The 20,345-nt window shown below is 39.7% G+C and overlaps 1 protein-coding gene across 3 annotated transcripts in view; it reads left to right on the top strand.

Moving 5' to 3' along the window:
* CDK14 (cyclin dependent kinase 14) overlaps positions 1–20,345 on the top strand; it is a 343,381-nt gene that overhangs the window by 68,356 nt on the left and 254,680 nt on the right. For all 3 annotated transcript variants that reach the window (XM_068405279.1, XM_068405281.1, XM_068405280.1), the window contains exon 3: positions 18,161–18,406. In XM_068405279.1, the coding sequence (XP_068261380.1) occupies positions 18,161–18,406 (246 nt within the window). The remainder of the gene's footprint in view (positions 1–18,160; positions 18,407–20,345) is intronic.

Below are 20,345 nucleotides of genomic sequence, written 5' to 3'. Positions count from 1 at the left end.
AGTTTTCCTTTGCTTATACTATCTTACCTTTAATAAATTGCAAACCTTCAGTGCATTTGCCATTGTTTAATACATTGAAGTAATCCAACCATTTCTGTTTGCTCTCATGTTGTACAAGGGATGAACATCCAGAAACTATTAGGCATGTGGGATTTTTTAAAGCAAATTTCAAGTTAGGATATTTCTCAGTGATATTTTTTCATCTGCATATATATGTGAAAGTTGTTGCTTTCACCAGCTTTCTTCTGAGTGCTTTTTCTCCTCCAAATGTAAAACCATCAGCTCTGTTTACTGTGTTACTACTGTCTCTGGGATTCGCCCATTTTAGTTTTCTGAGCTTAAGAAATCAGAATGTTTTAGACATTTTTTATTGATAAATAGTATTCCCTACGCTAAAATTTAGTTAAACACAGATCCCAAATTAATTAGTGGGGAAAAATATCATATAATGTGGAAAACGTGACCAAAAGTTAAGAATGTGGATGGGAAATGTAATAAATACATAGTTTAATAGGCTGTTAGTGCCAAGAGCTCTATAAAGATTACGATCTTATCTTTGTGGATCAGTTCTGTAGCGAGGCTGACGCCTGTCACAGCAGGAGATAAGAGCTTACCTGAGGAGTGAATGTTTGCTGTAGCCTCCTTCATGTCTCTGACTCCAGATAGGAAGAACTTCAAAAAGCTGGAGTTGAGCAGGCTAAAAATCATCAATGTCACATCTTAGTGCAAAGGAGGTTAGCCAGCCTTTGGAAATCCTCTAGCAAAAATGGTCAGCTCATTATCTCTTTTTCAGCTATTTTGCTATGTAAATCCTAAACAAAATTAAACAAAACCCCCCCTAAAACCAAACCCACACAGGGTTTTTAACATTTTTCCCCTCACATTGTAAGCTGGGCTGGACTATTTAAAAAGTTGACCTCCGAGTAGGTATTCTGCCTCAGGTGGGCAGTTCTGGTTCTCCCAGAGACCCCACAGACAAGACGATGGATGGTGCCATTGAAAGGGCCTGTGACTAGGCTGCAGTACCAGTATGCCCAGTCATTCCCAAGGGGTAGCTGGCATTGAGCACTGTGAGGCTGAGTCACACAGCTTCGCTGGGCTCCAGCTGCCAGAGGTCAGAGATTATTTTGTCCTCTAAGGGAAATCCTTGCATGGTGCCAGCTACCATTGAGCTTTTGCCTAGTGCAGGTTTCGGTATGCTGTCCTAGCCTGATCTGCATGTTCAGTAGGAATTTCCTGGGGCGAGAGCTTGTGCGACTGCTCGGCATGGGTCAGGTGAGGCTTCAGGCTGTCGTATTTAGTGACCTCTGTATAAATGTGAGAGTAGATGTGCCCCTTAACACTTGCAGGAGCTGCCAAGCAGATCCAAACAGCTTTGTTGGGGTTATTTCCCTTTGAAGTCCTGGCAAAATATTCAGCTGTCAGGCGGTGCTATACACAGTTTGTAAATTGAGTTTGATAATACTAGTGTTAAAATTTTTCTAAATGTTTCAGGTACTGACACAATGATAATTGCAGCTTACAAACCATGTTGAAGTGAGAGTGTCCTAGCAATATTAATTGAAACAACAGAGAGACTATGACACCAATGCTCCAAAGCCTGTTTCTGAACTAAAGAAAAATGTAGCTGGTGTTCTTAATTCAGGAAGAACAGGTTAAATGTTATGTTTTCTGAGCTTGAGTTCTCTTAGGTAGGTCCCTACTGGCTTCCAACATCTTTGATTAGATTTTTCTTTTGGTACCATGGCAGGAAGGTATAGGAATGGAAGGTTGAGTAGTTAAGGAACAGACTCTTAAGGACTTTATTTTTTGAATCCTGCTATCATAACATTAATGTCAGGACAAGTTCTCCCAGCTTCTTGAAGTGCTTCTTCCACGTACATGATGACTTCTGGGTTTTGGTATAGTTCAGTAAATACCTGTCTGTGACTACTTTTTGCATCTGAGATAAGTGTATTGTATATTGTCAGAATTACTGGTTATATACATTTCTTTCACATGTGGTATATTTTTCACTGATATCTTTTGTTCCACTTCCTAATATAAGCCTACATATAATTGTGGATTTAGCAGTTTAATAAAAAGCAAGTAGTGAAATAGAAATTTAGCATAATGCTGGATGTTGACTTCAGGGGGGTGATTTTCTGTTATAAGGTTTTTGAGTCAACAACATAAACACATCATTTTGCCTCTGTAAAAGTAACTTTTGGGCTTTTCCCTCTATTACTGGTGAACTAAAGTAGTATTGTGATCTTGCTCTTTTGTTTATCATATTTCTGAGTGGATGGGCTTTCTCTGTGGACTGGCCCACATAGGATGCAGAAGGAGGCAGTTCTGTCTGTTAATTGTCTTACTCTATGATGGTGTGCTAGTCAGAAATGGTGTGAAAAGTGTGGGTGGAGATTTTTGTTTTGTTTCACAAAAATTTTTAGAATTTATTATTAGAGTTTGGGTAAGTTAATGCTACAGTAGAACTTGCTATCTCATCCTGCTGACTAGGATATCTGTTGCAGCTTCTGATTGATTGAAAAAGATTTGTGATAAACTTCAGCTAGACGTTATATAAATGTAAAGTAATCTAAGCTAGTTGCAAACATCATATCAGCAAGCTTTTGACCCAGTGTGTATCATTCTGTCCTGGAAATTGTGTAGAATTCATGTTAGCTGTTTTTCAGTTTTACTGTGTAGGATGTTTATAATTTAGTATTAAATTGTATGCAACTTACCTGAAGAGGAAAATACCAAATGTTGCCAACTGCGCAGTGAGGAAATAAAACCACCAGAAAAAAGCATAATGCCTGTTTATGTATTGTGAAAGCTCAGCTTCATTTAGTTCATTTCTGATGTTTTTCAGTTTTACTCTGTAGGATGTTTATAATTTAGTATTAAATTGTATGCAACTTACCTGAAGAGGAAAATACCAAATGTTGCCAACTGAGCAGTGAGGAAATAAAACCACCAGAAAAAAGCATAATGCCTGTTTATGTATTGTGAAAGCTCAGCTTCATTTAGTTCATTTCTGATGCTTTTCAGTCTACAGGCTTAGTACGTTTGAATATGTCCTTTCCCAGTTTATCAAATCTTTGTGTAAGTGCAAAGAAAATGTAGAGAATATGTGTAAAATATGCTTCCCCAGACTTCCCTGTAAATAGTGATGGTTCTGTTGATAAATATTGGCTATAGAAATGTTATTTTAATGTCGTGCAGAAGAGTTGTCTTGGAAAGTTCTACAGTTTAATGATGGGGCTGGTTGGTTTTGCTGCTGCCTGGGAAAGCAGTGGAACCCCAACCCATAACTTTCAAGTTGGCAAGGAATTCCCTGTATTTGGCAAAGTAGTTCAGATACATAAAATTCTGTAATTATAAAATGTGATTATACTGCTGGTAGGCAGCCGTGCAGGAAAAGCCATGCAAAATATCTGCAGTCAGTTTCAGTTTTGTGAAATATTTTCATGAGAAACTCAATGTGCTGTAAGGATGGAGGACTTCTCACTGATGTTCTAACTTTAATGATAAATGTGATTTTTGACCGATTTGATTCTTGGGATTTATTGTTCGTTGAAAGTGATTCAAGATGAACTCACAGCTTTGGAGGTACAAATTGCCACCAGTTGCAGAAGGCTTGGCTGTTTTGTACTATTAGAGCTTTTTCTTTAGAATTGATTTGAGCACGGTCATAAGTCTACTGCAGCACGTGTTTTTGCTTGAGCACATCAAAGCAGCAGCAGTGATTTTCACTTCTCTGTTGAAATACCTAGTTTTTTGAAAATTGAGCATTATCTCTATGCTGTTCAGAGAATTCTTATAAAATTACAGTCGTCCTTCTTATGATGAGCTCTTCTCACTATCAGTTTGAAACCTCTTCATTTTAAGTTTTATGCGTCTTTGAAAGAAAAGATATACTGGAGTGTTCTTCCTATTCTGAAATAACTTTAGATGCTATAATTTTCATTATGCCCCCTGACAAAATTCTGAGTTGTGTGACATGGTATGTTTGCAGAGGCTGCCTTTTTTTCCAGGGTAGCACATTATGTACTGAGAAGCAAAGTTCATTACGCTTCCTTAGACCTTTTTGCTTTGAAAGTTATTGTGCTACTGACAAACTTGCAGCTGCTAGAAAATTCCTTTAAGACTTTTCATTACAGTTTTATAGAATTCTGTAGCCAGGTCATTTATCTGAGGGAAAAAAAAGAAAAAAAGAACAAGTTAAAAAAAAAGTCAGGTGTATATAAGATCCAAACACAGATGAGGACTCTCTTAATTTAATTGTTTGTAAAGCTGGACTTGTCATTCTCGTCTAAACTCTCAAACTTTCATGAAAGAAAACAATGGCAGAAAGGTCATTGATGGCTGTTACTAAGATTTCTGGGAGACTGAGTTGGAATATACGTTATTCAAATATCTGAAGAGTACTTGCACAAGCGAATAATGACAAAGTTGAAGCTCTTTTTCTGTCCATACCTTTATACTCTGGTGATTTGATAGAGGATACCCTGTCATATTCATTGGTTTGGGAGATAATATGTAAGGGAGCAGATCTAGAATCGCGCAGAGAGCTTGTCTTTCCTTCTGACATTGATCTGCCTTGGAAGCTGCATTTCTCATTCTGTAGGGTTGTTGACCTCTGGAATCACAGAATCACAGAATGGTTAAGGGTTGGAAGGGACCTCTGGAGATCATCTAGTCCAACCCCCTGCCAAAGCAGGTTCACCTAGAGCATGTCGCACAGGGTTGTGTCCAGGCGGGTTTTGAATATCTCCAGAGAAGGAGACTCCACAACCTCCCTGGGCAGCCTGTTCCAGTGCTCTGCCACCCTCAAAGTAAAGAAGTTCCTCCTCATATTCAGATGGAACTTCCCATGTTTCAGCTTGTGCCCATTGCCCCTTGTCCTGTCACTGGGCATCACTGAGAAGAGTCTGGTCCCCTCCTCTTGACACCCACCTCTAAGGTATTTGTAAGAGTTGATAAGATCCCCTCTCAGTCTTCTCTTCTCCAAGCTGAACAGACCCAGCTCTCTCAGCCTTTCCTCATAAGAGAGGTGCTCCAGTCCTTTGATCATCTTTGTAGCCCTTCGCTGTACTCTCTCCAGTAGTTCCTTATCTTTCTTCAACTGAGGGGCCCAGAACTGCACACAGTACTCCAGATGTGGCCTCACCAGGGCCATGTAAGAGGGTCAGGATAACCTCCCTTGACCTGTTGGCTACACTCTTCCTAGTGCACCCCAGGATACCATTGGCCTTCCTGGCCACAAGGGCACATTGCTGGCTCATTGAGGCACCTAAGAGCAGGAGAGATTTTTTTCTTGGTACTAGAATGAAACTTTGAAATGCATTAGCAGAGTAAAATAAAGAACTCTCATTACTTAGTTTTTCCTCTAGCTTTTGCTACAGATAGTAAAAAAGGATCTTTGGAAGAGAGGGAAGGAAAGGAAAGAAGAAAAAATGCAGAAAAGAGGGAAGGGAATGAAGTAAGTAAATTTTTGTGTTTTTTTTTTTTTTAATGAAGGAATTGGTCTGAATGAAGGAAGAAGAGCCAAAATAATTTACTATTGTAGTCTTGAAGTATTTCTTGGGAAGCACTTTTTAAGCATCTGCTGAAGATAATGTGAGGCTCTCGTTGATTTGTAAAGGACGGTACAGAATGTTGCTTCAGTGCAATGAAGGTTGTTGTCATACCTGACAGAAAATGGTTGTAAACCTTTCCACCTGCAAATGGATATATTTTACAAAGATGATTGTGTAACCTGTCCCCTTCCTCTTTTCTTTTTATAAGTACTCTTCAGCATATATGTGAAGGTCAGTCTTGAGTTCTTAAACTACCTTTGTCTGACTTTTCAGTCTGAAACAAACTCTCTGGTTCATTGTAATTATAAATTAAGTTTTTATCTCATCATGTCTCATTGCTTCCATCTGACTTCAGGCTCACCCGAGTAAAGAAATTAGTTGAGTACTTAGTTGCGTTGTTGGGCTTAAGTCTTATGCTATGATCAGTTGCATGACCAGATCTGACCAATAGCAGTGTTTTTGTTGCAGTCCCTGCTTGTAGGAGAACAATTCTTGTTTTTATTTTGCATCAGAAATACTTGATGATACCTGTGAAAGAATCAAGACACTTGCTAGGGATAGGCAAAGGAGCCTAAAGGAACTAGGTAAAACCTATTTTCAAGGCATGGAGTTGTTTACCATTTATTTTCTTAAAAACCTCACCAACAGTCTCAGAATTTAGCAAGAACAGGCATTTTACTGTCAAGTCTCTCAAGATTTCTCACACTTGAACATGGCAGTGGGAAAACTTACTGCGTTTATGGATACGCCTTTGATGATAACTTCGTGATCAGGAGGAGTGTTGGAAGATAGAATAAAATTATAAATCTATAAAATCAGAAAGACTTAATATAATTTTCGTACAAAACTACTAATGCACTTATGGAAAGAAAACTGTATAAACTTGCGCTGGCACATGTAACCATCTGTTGGAGCAGGAGGCTGAGAGGGGAAAGGGATTGAAAAATTTTTTTTAATCTTTATTTTTAAATGCTGTTCATATGGTTACAGAGGAGGATAGACAACAGATACAAATGAGTAGCTAAGTAAAAGAGTACAGAAACCACCTGTCACAATTTCATGGGAGAGTGTTTATGTTCAGACACTTTCTCCACCACGCTGCTGGTTACCAAGGAGTTACTGGCTGGTGCCCGGTGCTGGAAGCCGCCTCTCCCACGCCGACACCTCTGCTGATCCACTCCTCTGTCCTCCTGCTTGGTTTACTGGAGGAACGACCCAACTGCTTTTGGATGCTCTAAGTCCTGAACCAGGTTAATGGAAACAGCAGCCCAGCTGTAATGGCAGGAAAAGCTTGAATGCCATATTACATACTACTTACTTTGAGGCAAACTAGAGTGTTGTGCAAGTAAAAGAAAGAATTTATTTGCCAGGCTTCATTACTAACACAGTTATTGCGTTTTTCGGGCTTAAGTACAGAAATAGAGCAAAACGCCCCTTTAGATCAGCTCCTTTGAGTTTCTGTCTCTTTTCATGTACGTTACAGGCTATCAGGACTCCTGCATGACCCTGTCTGCAAGCCCTGAGACCCTGTCCTTAGTTGACTTCTCCTGCTGACTGTTGTCACAGAACACGGTTTTGCTTTGAGGACATATGTAGACTTTTATAGACCTAAAATCTAATCTGGGTTCTCTTCAAAGTCAGACCTTTTTTCCCTGCAAGGAGAGGAACATCAACTTAAATGGACTGAAAACTCACTTTTCTGAAGTTAGGCTGTGCTATGAACAGAAGAAAATATTAATTTTAGAAACGCGCAGCTCCACCTTGCCACGTCCAAGGGACATACAATCATGTGCAGTAATTCCTGACTCCAGGATTGTGCAGTAATTCCTGACTCCAGGATTATGCTTGATTCAGTAATTATGCTAATCTTTAGGTATTAATTTAGCAGAATAAATACGTGCTATATTGTAGGTCTGGCAGGGAGAGTGGTGGTGAAAGAGTTGTGTAAGCACTGCCCATAATAACTTCCAGCATAAAACTTTATTTTTCCTTGATTCAGGTGTTTGAACTTCTTTTCAGATTTGTATGTTCTTGGGATTCCTTCTCCAGGTCTGATCAGTTGGCCTTTCTGTGAGTGACTTGGTTCTCTCTTGGCAATTCAGCACAGACATTTAATCTGCTCACTAAGTTCAGTGTTTCAGACTAACACAAAGAATTAATGTCAGAGCTTCCACTTCAAAAATTCTTCCATCTGGCACTTCAGTGACCTTTTTATATTTCCCTTCTTCCATATGACAGAGACAGTTGGTTTAACATCATCTTTGGCTTCAGAAACAAAATGGCCATTTTTGGAGAGTGCCTTTGAGACGGCCTGTGGGAGATGTATGAGTAAGCTTGTGCTAGGTACAGCAAGGAGCGTACCATATACCCGGATACCATTTTCAGTCTCCAAGCTCTGTTTTTAGTTGCATTTGCTAGTTCATAGCTAGCATTGCTAGCAATCTCTGCATCCGAGTAAAGCTGAACAAATAATACCCAAGAATGTGAATTATAGTTCTGGGACACAGTTGAGCTGGTTACCCCCAAAGGTTACCAGAGAGAAATGACAGACCATTAGGGCAGGAAAATAAATGCTTATTTATAATCATTTTTTCATCACGTCTTCCTTCCTTCCTTGTGTGAACATTATTTCTTGTCCTTTGGTTTTTCCCCATTTATTTTTCTATCTTACTCAAGTTCTCTCACTGCTCTTTTTAGCTGTGCCCATCAAACATTCAAGCCAAAGAGCTGGTGCCGGTGATTACAGGGAAGGGTGAGTGTTGAAGGACCTCTTTCAAATTTGGGCCTGATTGCACTGGTAGTTCCAGTATGAACCTGCTAGCGATGTCGTGCAGCATTACATGCTCTACTTCCCCTTTCACAATTTTATTCACTCCCTTATCACTTGTTTTTTCTTGATCTTTTCCTGTATTGTAGCTTTTTGACCAACTGAACTCTCTTCTCGACCTGTTCATGTTCCTGCCTGTGGGTGCAGCAGTCTTTTGCTGACCCTCTCTTCTCAGGGGACATGGAGAGTTCTACCAGCTGGGCCAAGAAGCGGACAAGACCTGTGGTTATAACAAGAAAGAGCTGCCCTACTGCTTTGTTCTCCAAAGAGAATGATTCTCTAGATAGTCGCATTTTTATTTTGAACAAAGCTGCTTATAATACTCCAGAACATTCCCAAATTGTGTTTTATAAGTAGCAAATGTCAAATTCCAGTGCTGCCAGAATCAGCAGATGACTTGTATAGTTCTCAATTGCCATGGTACCAAGGCACGATAGAAAATAACATGCTTATAAAAGATGATGAAAACTCATATCCAGATAGGATTTTTTCAGTGAAAATTAATGCTGGCCTTATGCTCTCAGCAATTCAGCTGTTAGGTTAGTAGTCGCTTGGCTATTTATGATTTTTTCTTTATTTATCTGTCAGCTAAATGCAAGTGCTAAGTCTTATTCTCTGTAATAATGAGATTGTTGTGCTGCCTTCCAAAGGGTTTTGGCTCTACAAATTATAATCTATATCTTCCTAACTTCACTTAAAAAAGCCCAAGTGCTTTACAAAATTAGTTAGTGCTCCCAGTTTCTGCTTGTGATAGGGGCAGGTTCGTTATTATGAACAGAAAAATGGAATTGTGGAGAGGTTAAGTGACTTCCTTGCCTCAAGTCACTCAGTAATTTATTTATTTTTGCTTGGTAGGTGCTAGATCTTGGCTTTCCCTATATTGGGTCCTTTTGTACTACTTCTCTTGGAATGGTACAAATGGAGAGAATTCAGGTGTTTTCTTCTGAGTTTTCAGTAAGAATTTTGGATGTTCGTTCTGGTATTTACCCAACCAACCACTTTTTCCTGGAATGTACACAGTGGCAATGACCGATAGAGAATAGTAGATGGATGGCAATTTTTTAATATTTTACATAAGTCCATAGGTACTGAATGATGAAAGTAAACGTTTGTAGGATGTTGAATGTAGGAATTAAAAAACAGACACAATGCATCTTCCTAAAAGATGTGATGAGCTTCAGAGTAATATGTCTTTACACTGTACAAACATACTTAGGTTTTTTTCTTCTGTGTGGTAGGATGTCTGGTTTCTCATGCCAAAGTTGATTGTTCTTTGTTATTGAGGATATCTTTATTCATATGAATAAATTCCACTGATATGGGACAGCCATCTTTTACTAGGTACACTAACAGGTGATTAATTTAGGGAACATTCATGACTGGTTTTAAAATTCATGAACCATAAGGACTATAAATTACTTACATGTTTTAACTAATCACTCTCACTCTGTAAATGACTATATTACTTTAAACAGTAAATTAGTTAATCCAGCAACCCTTAATTTTAAGAATCTTGTTTGTTTGGGACCTCTTAATTTTGCTGACAGTGATGAAGTGAAAAAAATCTTGCACTGAAACTGTATCACAATAACGAAATCTGATAAACCTTTTTTTTTTTTTCATTAATCCCAAATACAGATTAAGGAGTGTTGCTTGAAACAATATAAGGTGATTCAAAGAGACATCTTTATTTAGAAATGGTTCCATGAATGGTTATACTGATTTTTATTTATTTAATGGGGCTTATTATGGACTTTATGCATGGAGCAAAAATACACTTCTTGTGATTTCAGTCTCTTAACTTCAGCAGTAGTCTTCATGGGAAAAATGTGTCTATTTGCAGAAATTATGTCTTGAGCTATGATAAATACTGTGATGTTAGGGTGGGGGCTGTAGGAAACTGTAGCCCAGTGATCCTTACTGATGCAATGATGACTAAGCCTGTTTATCCTAGAGCAGCCTTAGGATCTTCTCAAATTGATTGTGAGACTGTGTAGGCTGAGAGGGGAGAAAAGATTGTCCAGGTTGTTTTGTTGTCTGTCATGCATTGTCTTCTGATTCTGATCAGCAACTAAGAAAGTTGTAACATATAAACTATGTTATGCTTTTTTGTGGTTCTAAGTTTAGGAATTTTGAAGTGCCCTTTCTTTAACATTCTGGGTGTGTGGAAATGGCTCTTTTTTTTTTTAAATAAATAAAAACACACAGAGAAACACTAAAATAACTTTTAATACCAAACTGCACTAACTTTTGTGGGGCTGCTTTTTATTTTGATTTATGTTGCCAGAATCTGTGATAGCTCAAGTAATATTGGAATTGACATGAATATTCTGATTTTCTAGATAAATCTTCCATTCGCTATTTCTTTCAAAAGCAGAGAAGAGCTCTTCAGACAGCTGCAAAGTGGCTATTTATGCTGAAGGTTTTAGGCAGCAAAATGACTTCTGCCTCATAATCTCTCTTTTTGTTGTACCTTTTTAGATGAGACTGAGTAAATAATTGTGGACAAATTTAAAAAGTGGGTTTGTTTCAGTCATCAGGGTGTGGAGAATATATGAGATACCAGCGGTTGCTCTGGTGACTACTTGGTTTATTGATGTACTGTTTGGCAGCAGAGAGTGAAACAACTTGGGGGAATACAATTGTGTATTTAACATTACTGATCCTGATGTGAGAAATGTAACAGGCAGGATGTTCATGGAGAGGTGCTTCTGTTGGATCACACCTGGGCTGACAGGCATCTTTTCTCCAAGGCTGGGGTCAGGGACTCTCAACTACTAATACTGTTACCTCACTGGGTAGGAACGGGCATTGCTATTTTCGGATTAAATCCTTTACCACACAGACAAGTTCCTGGACAGTAACCAAGTGCTGCTTTGGAAGTACTTTTGAAAACAGTAACTTCAAAGACAAAAAATGAGTTTCTCTAGGACCACTCTGTTCTCTGTGCAGAAGAGCAAGACTCCTTCCAAAAGGAGATTGGGTGTTGGAGTCTAGTTTAGGTTTTCCAGGACTTCCATCTTGGAACCAAAGCAGAGACTTGGGGGATGAATGTCCTACATGTAAAGTTCTCTGGTGTGAATACTATACATACCATTGCTATTGTTTTGTTTTACCTTTTTTCCATGTAGGAAGTGTATATGTATGTGTGTGTGTGTATATATATATATTTATCATTTCCCCCTTGTCTCTGCCCCGCTGTTGCCGTTGTTGACAACATCTGTTTTTCATCATGTTTCTCCAAGGTACCGCTATTGGGATTCCTGCCAGGTGGGAACTTAGGTGGCAGAAAGCAGCCATGCCCTCTCATATGTTTCATGTCTGGGGCCACCTAACGTGCCTGAAGTCAGAGGTGGTGTATCAGCCAGTGACTTCCTTGAGCCTTTACTCTCTGTATAGGGTTTGGAAGGACGGTAACGTCTGCTCAAACAGTCCTTGCATGACAGAGTTTTTTGGCATATTGCCTGTTCCACTTGTACAGATCTATAGTTGTTAAATGTATTGAGTTGATTGGCCTGTTCTAAAATCCGATTTCCTATATAGAAAAGAGAATGCATAACTAAAGATCGCATTCCTCTGCTCCTCATAGTTATGAGATATACTGGCAGAAATACCTCTTCTGAAAATGATAACTGTGATTTCATTGCACCACTCTTAAAAGCCAAATAGTTTACACTTCTGAAAGTTATGCTTTGAATGTAGTTTGTGGTGGGAGAAGTACCAAATCATGGCAGTAACTCCTGAAGGGGGAAGAATCACTTAAAGTGTTGACATGCCTTAATGTTTACTTCTATGATGACTTTTGTTAATGAAACAGTAATTAAAACTGTTTAATGGCTCATGCTGTTTGCTAGACACAAGTTTCTTTAAATGGATATAACATTCATACTGAAAAGTTCATGCCACCTTTTTCTCTTGATTGCATTTTATAAAGCATGACTGTCATCTTGTGTATGACAAACCAAGATATCACCTGTATTGTCTCTATATACAGTTGAGGTTAGTACTTGTAATAGTTAATTACATCGATCACATGAGAGTCACATCATCATGTAGCACCAGTTTTAGACTGCGGTGGCATTTACAGCATCTCAATGTCTTGGCTCCACTGTTTTAAGTACAGCATTACATAGATTTATAGAGCAAAGGCAAGAACAGGTGATCACAGAATCACAGAATGTTAGGGATTGGAAGGGACCTCAAAAGATCATCTAGTCCCGTCCCCCCGCCGGAGCAGGACTACCTAGACCATATCACACAGGAACGCGTCCAGGCGGGCCTTGAACGTCTCCAGAGAAGGAGACTCCACAACCTCTCTGGGCAGCCTGTTCCAGTGTTCAGTTACCCTCACCGTAAAGAAGTTTTTCCTCAAATTTAAGTGGAACCTCCTGTGTTCCACCTTGCACCCATTGCCCCTTGTCCTGTCAAGGGATGTCACAGAATCACAGAATCACAGAATCACGGAATGTTAGGGATTGGAAGGGACCTCGGAAGATCATCTAGTCCAATCCCCCTGCCGGGGCAGGATTGCCTAGACCATATCACACAGGAACGCGTCCAGGCGGGTTTTGAATGTCTCCAGAGAAGGAGACTCCACAACCTCTCTGGGCAGCCTGTTCCAGTGTTCAGTCACCCTCACCGTAAAGAAGTTTTTCCTCATATTTATGTGGAACCTCCTGTGTTCCAACTTGCACCCATTGCCCCTTGTCCTGTCAAGGGATGCCACTGAGAAGAGCCTGGCTCCATCCTCTTGACACTTGCCCTTTACATATTTATAAACATTAATGAGGTCACCCCTCAGTCTCCTCTTCTCTAAGCTAAAGAGACCCAGCTCCCTCAGCCTCTCCTCATAAGGGAGATGTTCCACTCCCTTAATCATCTTTGTGGCTCTGCACTGGACTCTCTCTAGCAGTTCCCTGTCCTTCTTGAACTGAGGGGCCCAGAACTGGACACAATACTCCAGATGCGGCCTCACCAGGGCAGAGTAGAGGGGGAGGAGAACCTCTCTTGACCTGCTGACCACACCCCTTCTAATACACCCCAGGATGCCATTGGCCTTCTTGGCCACAAGGGCACACTACTGGCTCATGGTCATCCTGCTGTCCACTAGGACCCCGAGGTCCCTTTCCCCTACGCTGCTCTCCAACAGGTCTGTCCCCAACCTGTACTGGTACATGGGGTTGTTCTTGCCCAGATGCAGGACTCTACACTTGCCCTTGTTATATTTCATTAAATTTCTCCCCGCCCAACTCTCCAGCCTGTCCAGGTCTCTCTGAATGGCTGCGCAGCCTTCCGTTGTGTCAGCCACTCCTCCCAGTTTTGTGTCATCAGCGAACTTGCTGACAGTGCACTCTATTCCCTCATCCAAGTCATTAATGAATATATTGAATAGAACTGGTCCCAGTACCGACTCTTGAGGGACTCCACTAGATACAGGTCTCCAACTGGACTCTGTCCCATTGACCACCACTCTCTGGCTTCGTTCCTTCAGCCAGTTCACAATCCACCTCACTATCCGATCATCCAGACTACACTTCCTCAGTTTAGCTGCGAGGATGCTGTGGGAGACCGTGTCAAACGCTTTAGTGAAATCAAGACAGACCACATCCACAGCTTTACCATTATCTGTCCACTGGGTTATGTCCTCATAAAAGGCTATCAAGTTGGTTAAGCATGACTTCCCCTTGGTGAAGCCATGTTGACTGCCCCTAATGATCCTCCTATCCTTGTTGTGCCTAGAGACAGCACCAAGGACAAGTTGTTCCATCACCTTTCCGGGGATGGAGGTGAGGCTGACGGGTCTATAGTTACCCGGGTCCTTCTTCTTGCCCTTTTTGAAGACTGGAGTGACATTTGCTTTCCTTCAGTCCTCAGGCACTTCTCCCGTTGCCCACGACTTAGCAAAGATGATGGAGAGTGGCCTAGCAATGACTTCCGCCAGCTCCCTCAGCACCCGTGAATAATATAGATTGACTTCCTATATGTCGTGAACTCTTACACTTGTTTAACTTTGTTCCTTATTCTGGTAACTGTAGCTAAAGCAGATATTCAACAAAATCATCCAGTTTTGGGGCTGCACTGGGAAGAGAGAGTTTCCACTACCTTTTGGATTGTCATCTTCTTTGGAGTGCATGAGGGTTGTTCTGCATGCAGGGTTAGTAAAAGAATATTAGTAAAAGAATAGTCCCCATGCTGGAGAATCTATGGCTTATGTAGATAAAACAGATGAAACGGGATAAAAAGAAAGGTCTGTCTTACAGATGGCAAAATGGACTCAGAGGGAAATTCTGACTAGCCTGGAGGATCACATGGGAGCATCTAAAAGAGGCTGAAAATGAACCTATGTCCTTTGTGACAAATACAGTGCTTTAACTGGAAAATGGTCCTTACTCTCTTACACAAAAACAAAGCTGGAAAGAAGAGGGTGGGTTAGGCTTCTTCTGACTACCAGCAAGGAACTTACCAGGTTGTAGACAGTGGTTTACAGGTCTAAGAGCTTCTATTGCTAAGTATTTGTATGTATCATTTGAGAGGCTGAAATTTGTAAGAATCAATCACTTTTGTTGTGCAGTGCAAGGGAAAAACGATACTTAAAAGGCTGAATTCATGTAATAGAGTAATTCAAATCTGTACTGTTCCTAAAAGTGATCTGGTAATGCTGGTGAATTCTAAGATCATTTGTATGTGCAGAAAGATCTCCAAAGTATGTTATGCATCAGTCTTGCTCGGTACACTGTTGCTTTATTACATGCTAAGTCACTATAGAGTAAGTTCTACCATTACGTGGAGTGCAGGAGTGGCAGGTCAGCATGCCCACTGCCCAGTGGCAAAAGCAAGGCTATTGTAGCCGTAGCTCTTGCTGATGGAGGGAAACTTGAAATTGCAATGAGTTTACCGCAACCTTAAGCTGTGTAATTTTAAAGTCATAGGCAGTGCTCAGGTCTGACTTTTTTTTTTAGACCTGCTCCTTTCAGATTTCACAGAGCAGAGTTTCAGCGTAAAGTTGGATTTGACCTTTCAACGACAGAGTGTAAAACAACCCCTTAAATATTGTTTCTCTTCAGAGTTTTATAGGCAGGGTAGACAGATTGGAAATGTGTACCCTTGAACACCAGCATAAGCTCAGCTCTGTTGGCTTCACAGTGTGCTGTGGTCTGCGGTCACTTGGAGAGGATGTTTTATTTCTGCTAGGGAACTATTGATAGAGGTGAGAGAGAAGTGATGAATGAAACCTCTTGCCAGCGCTGTCCAGAGAAGCCCTGCAGTTGCAGAGCAGGCAGAGGAGCACAGGGAGCAGCACCTGTTTTTGCACTTCTCTGCGGTCTTCAGTCTTTTCCACTGGTGACGCTGGTGTTCAGCCTGTGCACCCACGGAGGTGTTTGAGTTCTGAGCAGAGGGGACTGGTTGGTGTATGTCTTGGTTTTAGTCATTTGCAAGTTGGGTATTAGAAGATGACTGTGGGGATTTTTATCCTACTCCAGATTCCGTCAAGTGACCTGAAGGTGAAAGTGTCTCCCTTCAATATCTAATTCCAAACTATTAGTGCTTCCAGTAGAGACGATCAGTAGTGACAGATGTCTTGCATTTTTTCTGTTTTTAATGCAATGCTTTCTTAGCGCGTGTTAGAGCTAGACATGGAGATTTTCCAGTGGAAAAAGAAACTAGAAGCAGCACTCGTGGCGGTATTATCTATGGTATGTTTATAGCTGTGAATTCCAAACATTTTAACCGGCTACAGGTGGCCTTTGGTAATTTGAAAGGAAGACAAGAACAGGTCTTGAACCTTTCCTCCCTATCTCCTGCCCCTGTTTTCTAGATCATAGGATTTCGTAGGCTGAGAAATACTCACTGATTTATTTGCATCCATGTCGATTAAGCAAAATGAAAGCACTGCTATTTTAATAGTAATTTCAGTTTACATTATGTTAAAACATCTTTGTTGGTAGTGAGCATTGCAAGAACACGGATCTGGAGAGGACAGTGGGAGGTATGTGGGTGCATGTCTGTGCATATAAGTTGTTTTAGGGAAAAGAAGCCAATTAATTTTACAAGAGGCTAATTAAATATTCTTTGTGCAGCAGCTCTTTATCTTTTCTCTCTGAAATAATGTATCTTTTCTTTCTGAAGTAATAGACCAAAATTACATAATTGCCTTAATTCTGGCCTGAGAAGGAATTATCATTCAGAATAAAGGGGGGCTGTTCTTTTTCTCAGTTAAAACTTGGTTACATTTTAGTCTTGGAGAAACCACTTTAATGAGGAGAAATGTGAACCCTCATAAAGCCTGGTTTGTAATGCTAGTAATGTCCCTCATTAGAGTTGACCTGGTGTATGACTGTTTGGCCAGATGGCACTGTGCAGGAAGTGTACTTTAAATTTTTAATGTAGAAAAGAAATCTTTGATGTACTGTTACAGTGGATCATCAAACGCACAACACATCAAAACCACAAGGTATAGCCACTCAGTATTTCTATAAACAATTGAAATAAGTTGGATTTCAAGGCGCAGAATTCCTCGGGGGAAATGGCAAAGAATATTTTATTGGAGAAGTTTGTATTGGAGATACTTTGGGTTATGCGGGAAGAGTCCTGATTAAATGGTAATAGTAAATATTTCTTTTAATTTTTTCATCTTAACTATTTTATGACAGCAAGTTTTCAAAAATGCTTAGATTTAGGTGCTTAAATGGAACATTATGCTTCTTTAATTGTATGTATATGAACAGTATGGTTGATGGCGAATTAACATTGTCTATCCTTAAATACTTGCAAATATCTTGGAAAAAGTACATTGTAAATTCTTTTGATTTGCCTTATGATTTAAGGAGCCTCTTGGGTCTGCTTGCATCACACTTCATAGCTTTTCCCTGTAGCCTGAGAGCTAAAATTATTTATTTTCTTTCCAAGCAGAAGTCACCTCTTATGGGTGACAACAGAAACTGAGGCCTCAAATGCAACCCCCCACCAACTGTGTGTTTAAAAAAAATGTCTTATACATTGGAATGTATTAAAATTAAAAACATAAACGTACATGATTGGAGTATCTAAACTCACTGTTCTGCTCATTTAGTTCTTTTGAACTAGCAATAGCGTATTTTGGTAGCTCAAGCAGCAAGTTGCAGTCTTCAGGGTTGGCATGGTCATACTTCACAGTAACAAAGAATTGAACTTCTACGCTTTAGTGTGCCATTAAGCTGCAGTCTCACGTTGCAGTGCCTGGGAATTGATTTACTGATTTGATTTTCTGAGACATATGGTAATAATAATAATAATAACAACACTGTATAAGCATTATTTAAAAAAACAATAATATACCAGTACAGGATCTTTGGCAGGCCAGCTCCGAAGTGCACACACAAACTACCATCATTTATTTAAGTTTAGCCTCATCCAATTTTAAACAAATGGAAATCAATACTGCTTGCGGATATCAGTGGCTAGATTGGAGAAAGAAGTGAAGTGGCATTGTTGCAAAGAACACATTGTACAAGAAAACACAAATGTATGAATTTTGTCGATGTTCCTCTTTTGTCTTTCAGGATCTTTTAGTACACTGTACAAAGAGAAGCTTTTTATTGTTTTGAGTGTGGTGTGTGTCCCCTATGTAAAATGTATCCCTATATAAAATGCATGTTGTTTGCAATTTTAATGTAGAAATAGAAAATAAGTGCTTATGAAGTCTAATGCCTTTTTTTGATGCTGGCTGATGTATGGATTGACATGGACTTTAAGCCTGTTAGAATCAATGAATGCTGTTTTTTCCTTTCAGATATGCGTCACAAAGATGTCTACACGGAACTGCCAGGGAATGGATTCAGTGATCAAACCTCTGGATACAATTCCTGAGGATAAAAAAGTCCGGGTTCAGAGGACGCAGAGTAGTTTTGATCCATTTGAGAAGCCAACTAATCAAGTGAAGAGGGTTCATTCGGAGAACAACGCTTGCATTAACTTCAAAACTTCATCTGCAGGGAAGGAATCACCTAAAGTCAGGCGGCACTCCAGCCCCAGCTCTGTAAGTGCACAGTCCTGACACCTGCGTGTGTACCAAATGGTGGAATTAATAGCACCAGATAAATGTTTTCCTGCTGCAGAAGTGATTGATTACTTGGAATCAAAACAAAAAGCTTGTAGCTGCTATTAAAGATGGTTCCCATATATATTTGTAGTGTTATATATATAATAGAATAAGAAAATAGAACTTGAAAAAGAATATATTTTGAAATTCCTCTCAGATGTTAGCTAGGGTGTCTTATGGGATTTCTAAGCGTTTTCCTCTCCTGATCTTGGTATGGCATTACAGCTTGTATAATGTTTATGTTGGAAATTTTTCAGAGGGTTGCTTATTTGTGAAGAGGAATTCTTTCCCATTAAGTTTAGGAAACCACATAAGTTGCCTTTTTGATTTTTAAATTCAGGTTTTAGAGAAACAGAACAGATTTGACAGATTTTGTTTACATTTTAAAATTCTCTTTTTAAAATCAAGTAGTAAAAATAATGTTTATTTCCATGTCAGAAACACAGTGTGTGTGAGAGAGAAAGAAGAGAGAGAAACAACTGAGAAGGGTTTGGTAACACATCACCATTGTTGCTTTGTTCTCAAGTATTTTGAAAGAAACTAGGTAAAGAAAATGTTGTATCTTTCATGAATAATGCCTGGAACAGATTTCCCCCCCAAGACCTTCAAAATTATTGAAAAGCTTTCTGTTATGCTTTGGCAAGAAAAATTCATAATAATGTGACCTTTGAGTTGAAGACTACAGATCTAAGCAGAATGGATGTAACACTTCAAATTTTAGTTGGCATGAAGTAATTTAAAAGGTTGATTGCCTTTTCTTTTATATTTTCTTTCTGTTTTGTTTTGCTCTATCTTCTGGATATCTTCTGTCCTCCCTAGAGAAGTTTGACTGAATCCTGTCAGACTTCTAAGAAGAAATGACAGAGATTCATTTTCTGTAGATGAGCTTTGTTTAACCCATGTGAATTTAATGGATAAGATGTCATACCTCCAGGGAACTGTCCTTTTTAGAAAAGGTTAAGTTTTAAAATGTAACCATCTGTAGCAAAAACAAATTTGCTTTTTCATCATTGCCTGGCATTATATAGCTGCTGCCAAAGATGTCTCCGGCATGTTCCAGATGAGTCCGTAACAAGGAGTTCTTACCATAAAACTTTTGCAGTCATTAAGGATGGATGGAGCAGTTTGCACCATGTTTATTTGTGATGCCTGATTAATGTTTGGCACCACAACTGTCGATTTAAATGGCTTTTTTTGACAGTGTTTCCTTAAGTTTTTTGTGGTATTAACTTGCTCCCCATCTCTGCTATTCTTATCTTGTTCCTCCTAGAAACTATTACTAATTTCTGTTAATGCTTTATGTACTTCTTTTCTATTAAAACTGAAGGTTTTTATTTGCTTTGCCTCCCAAATTTTGAAGCAGACTTTTTTTGAAACTGTGTTATTGGCGTCTTGTTCTTTTCCAGAGGCCTGAACTCTACTGCGTCCATGCAATCTCCCATGATACCAGGATTTTCTCATGTAAATGATGTTAATGCTTCCTCCGCTGGTATGCTGTTGGTCAGAGCCTTAGCTAAGCATACGCTTTTGCTAATGTTCTCCTATGCTGACTCACACAGACTTGCTGGGGACATCTCATGTGTTAAATTAGGTGCACAGGAATTTCCTGAAATACAATTCTGATTCCTTAACTTCCCGTAATTCTCCCTGATTTTTATAGCTCTGGTAGGGAACTCACTTCTTGCTTCTGCTTGAAGGCATTGTTAGTCATTTTTTGACTCTTCCTCACAAAGAGTGCTCCGAAGAGCACCTGGCAAGGAATAACTTGTGGAATAATATCAGTGTTCATGTCAATGAAGCAGGAAGAGCAGAACTTCACAGCAAAAGGTGGTGTTAGCCTTCTGCTGATTGCAGGTCACACCTGGTCCTGCCCAGC

The sequence above is a fragment of the Nyctibius grandis genome, chromosome 7 (genome assembly GCF_013368605.1).
Source record: "Nyctibius grandis isolate bNycGra1 chromosome 7, bNycGra1.pri, whole genome shotgun sequence".
Lineage (NCBI taxonomy): Eukaryota > Metazoa > Chordata > Aves > Nyctibiiformes > Nyctibiidae > Nyctibius > Nyctibius grandis.
Note: the sequence above shows the minus strand (reverse complement) of the source record. Positions and strands in the feature narration are given on the sequence as shown.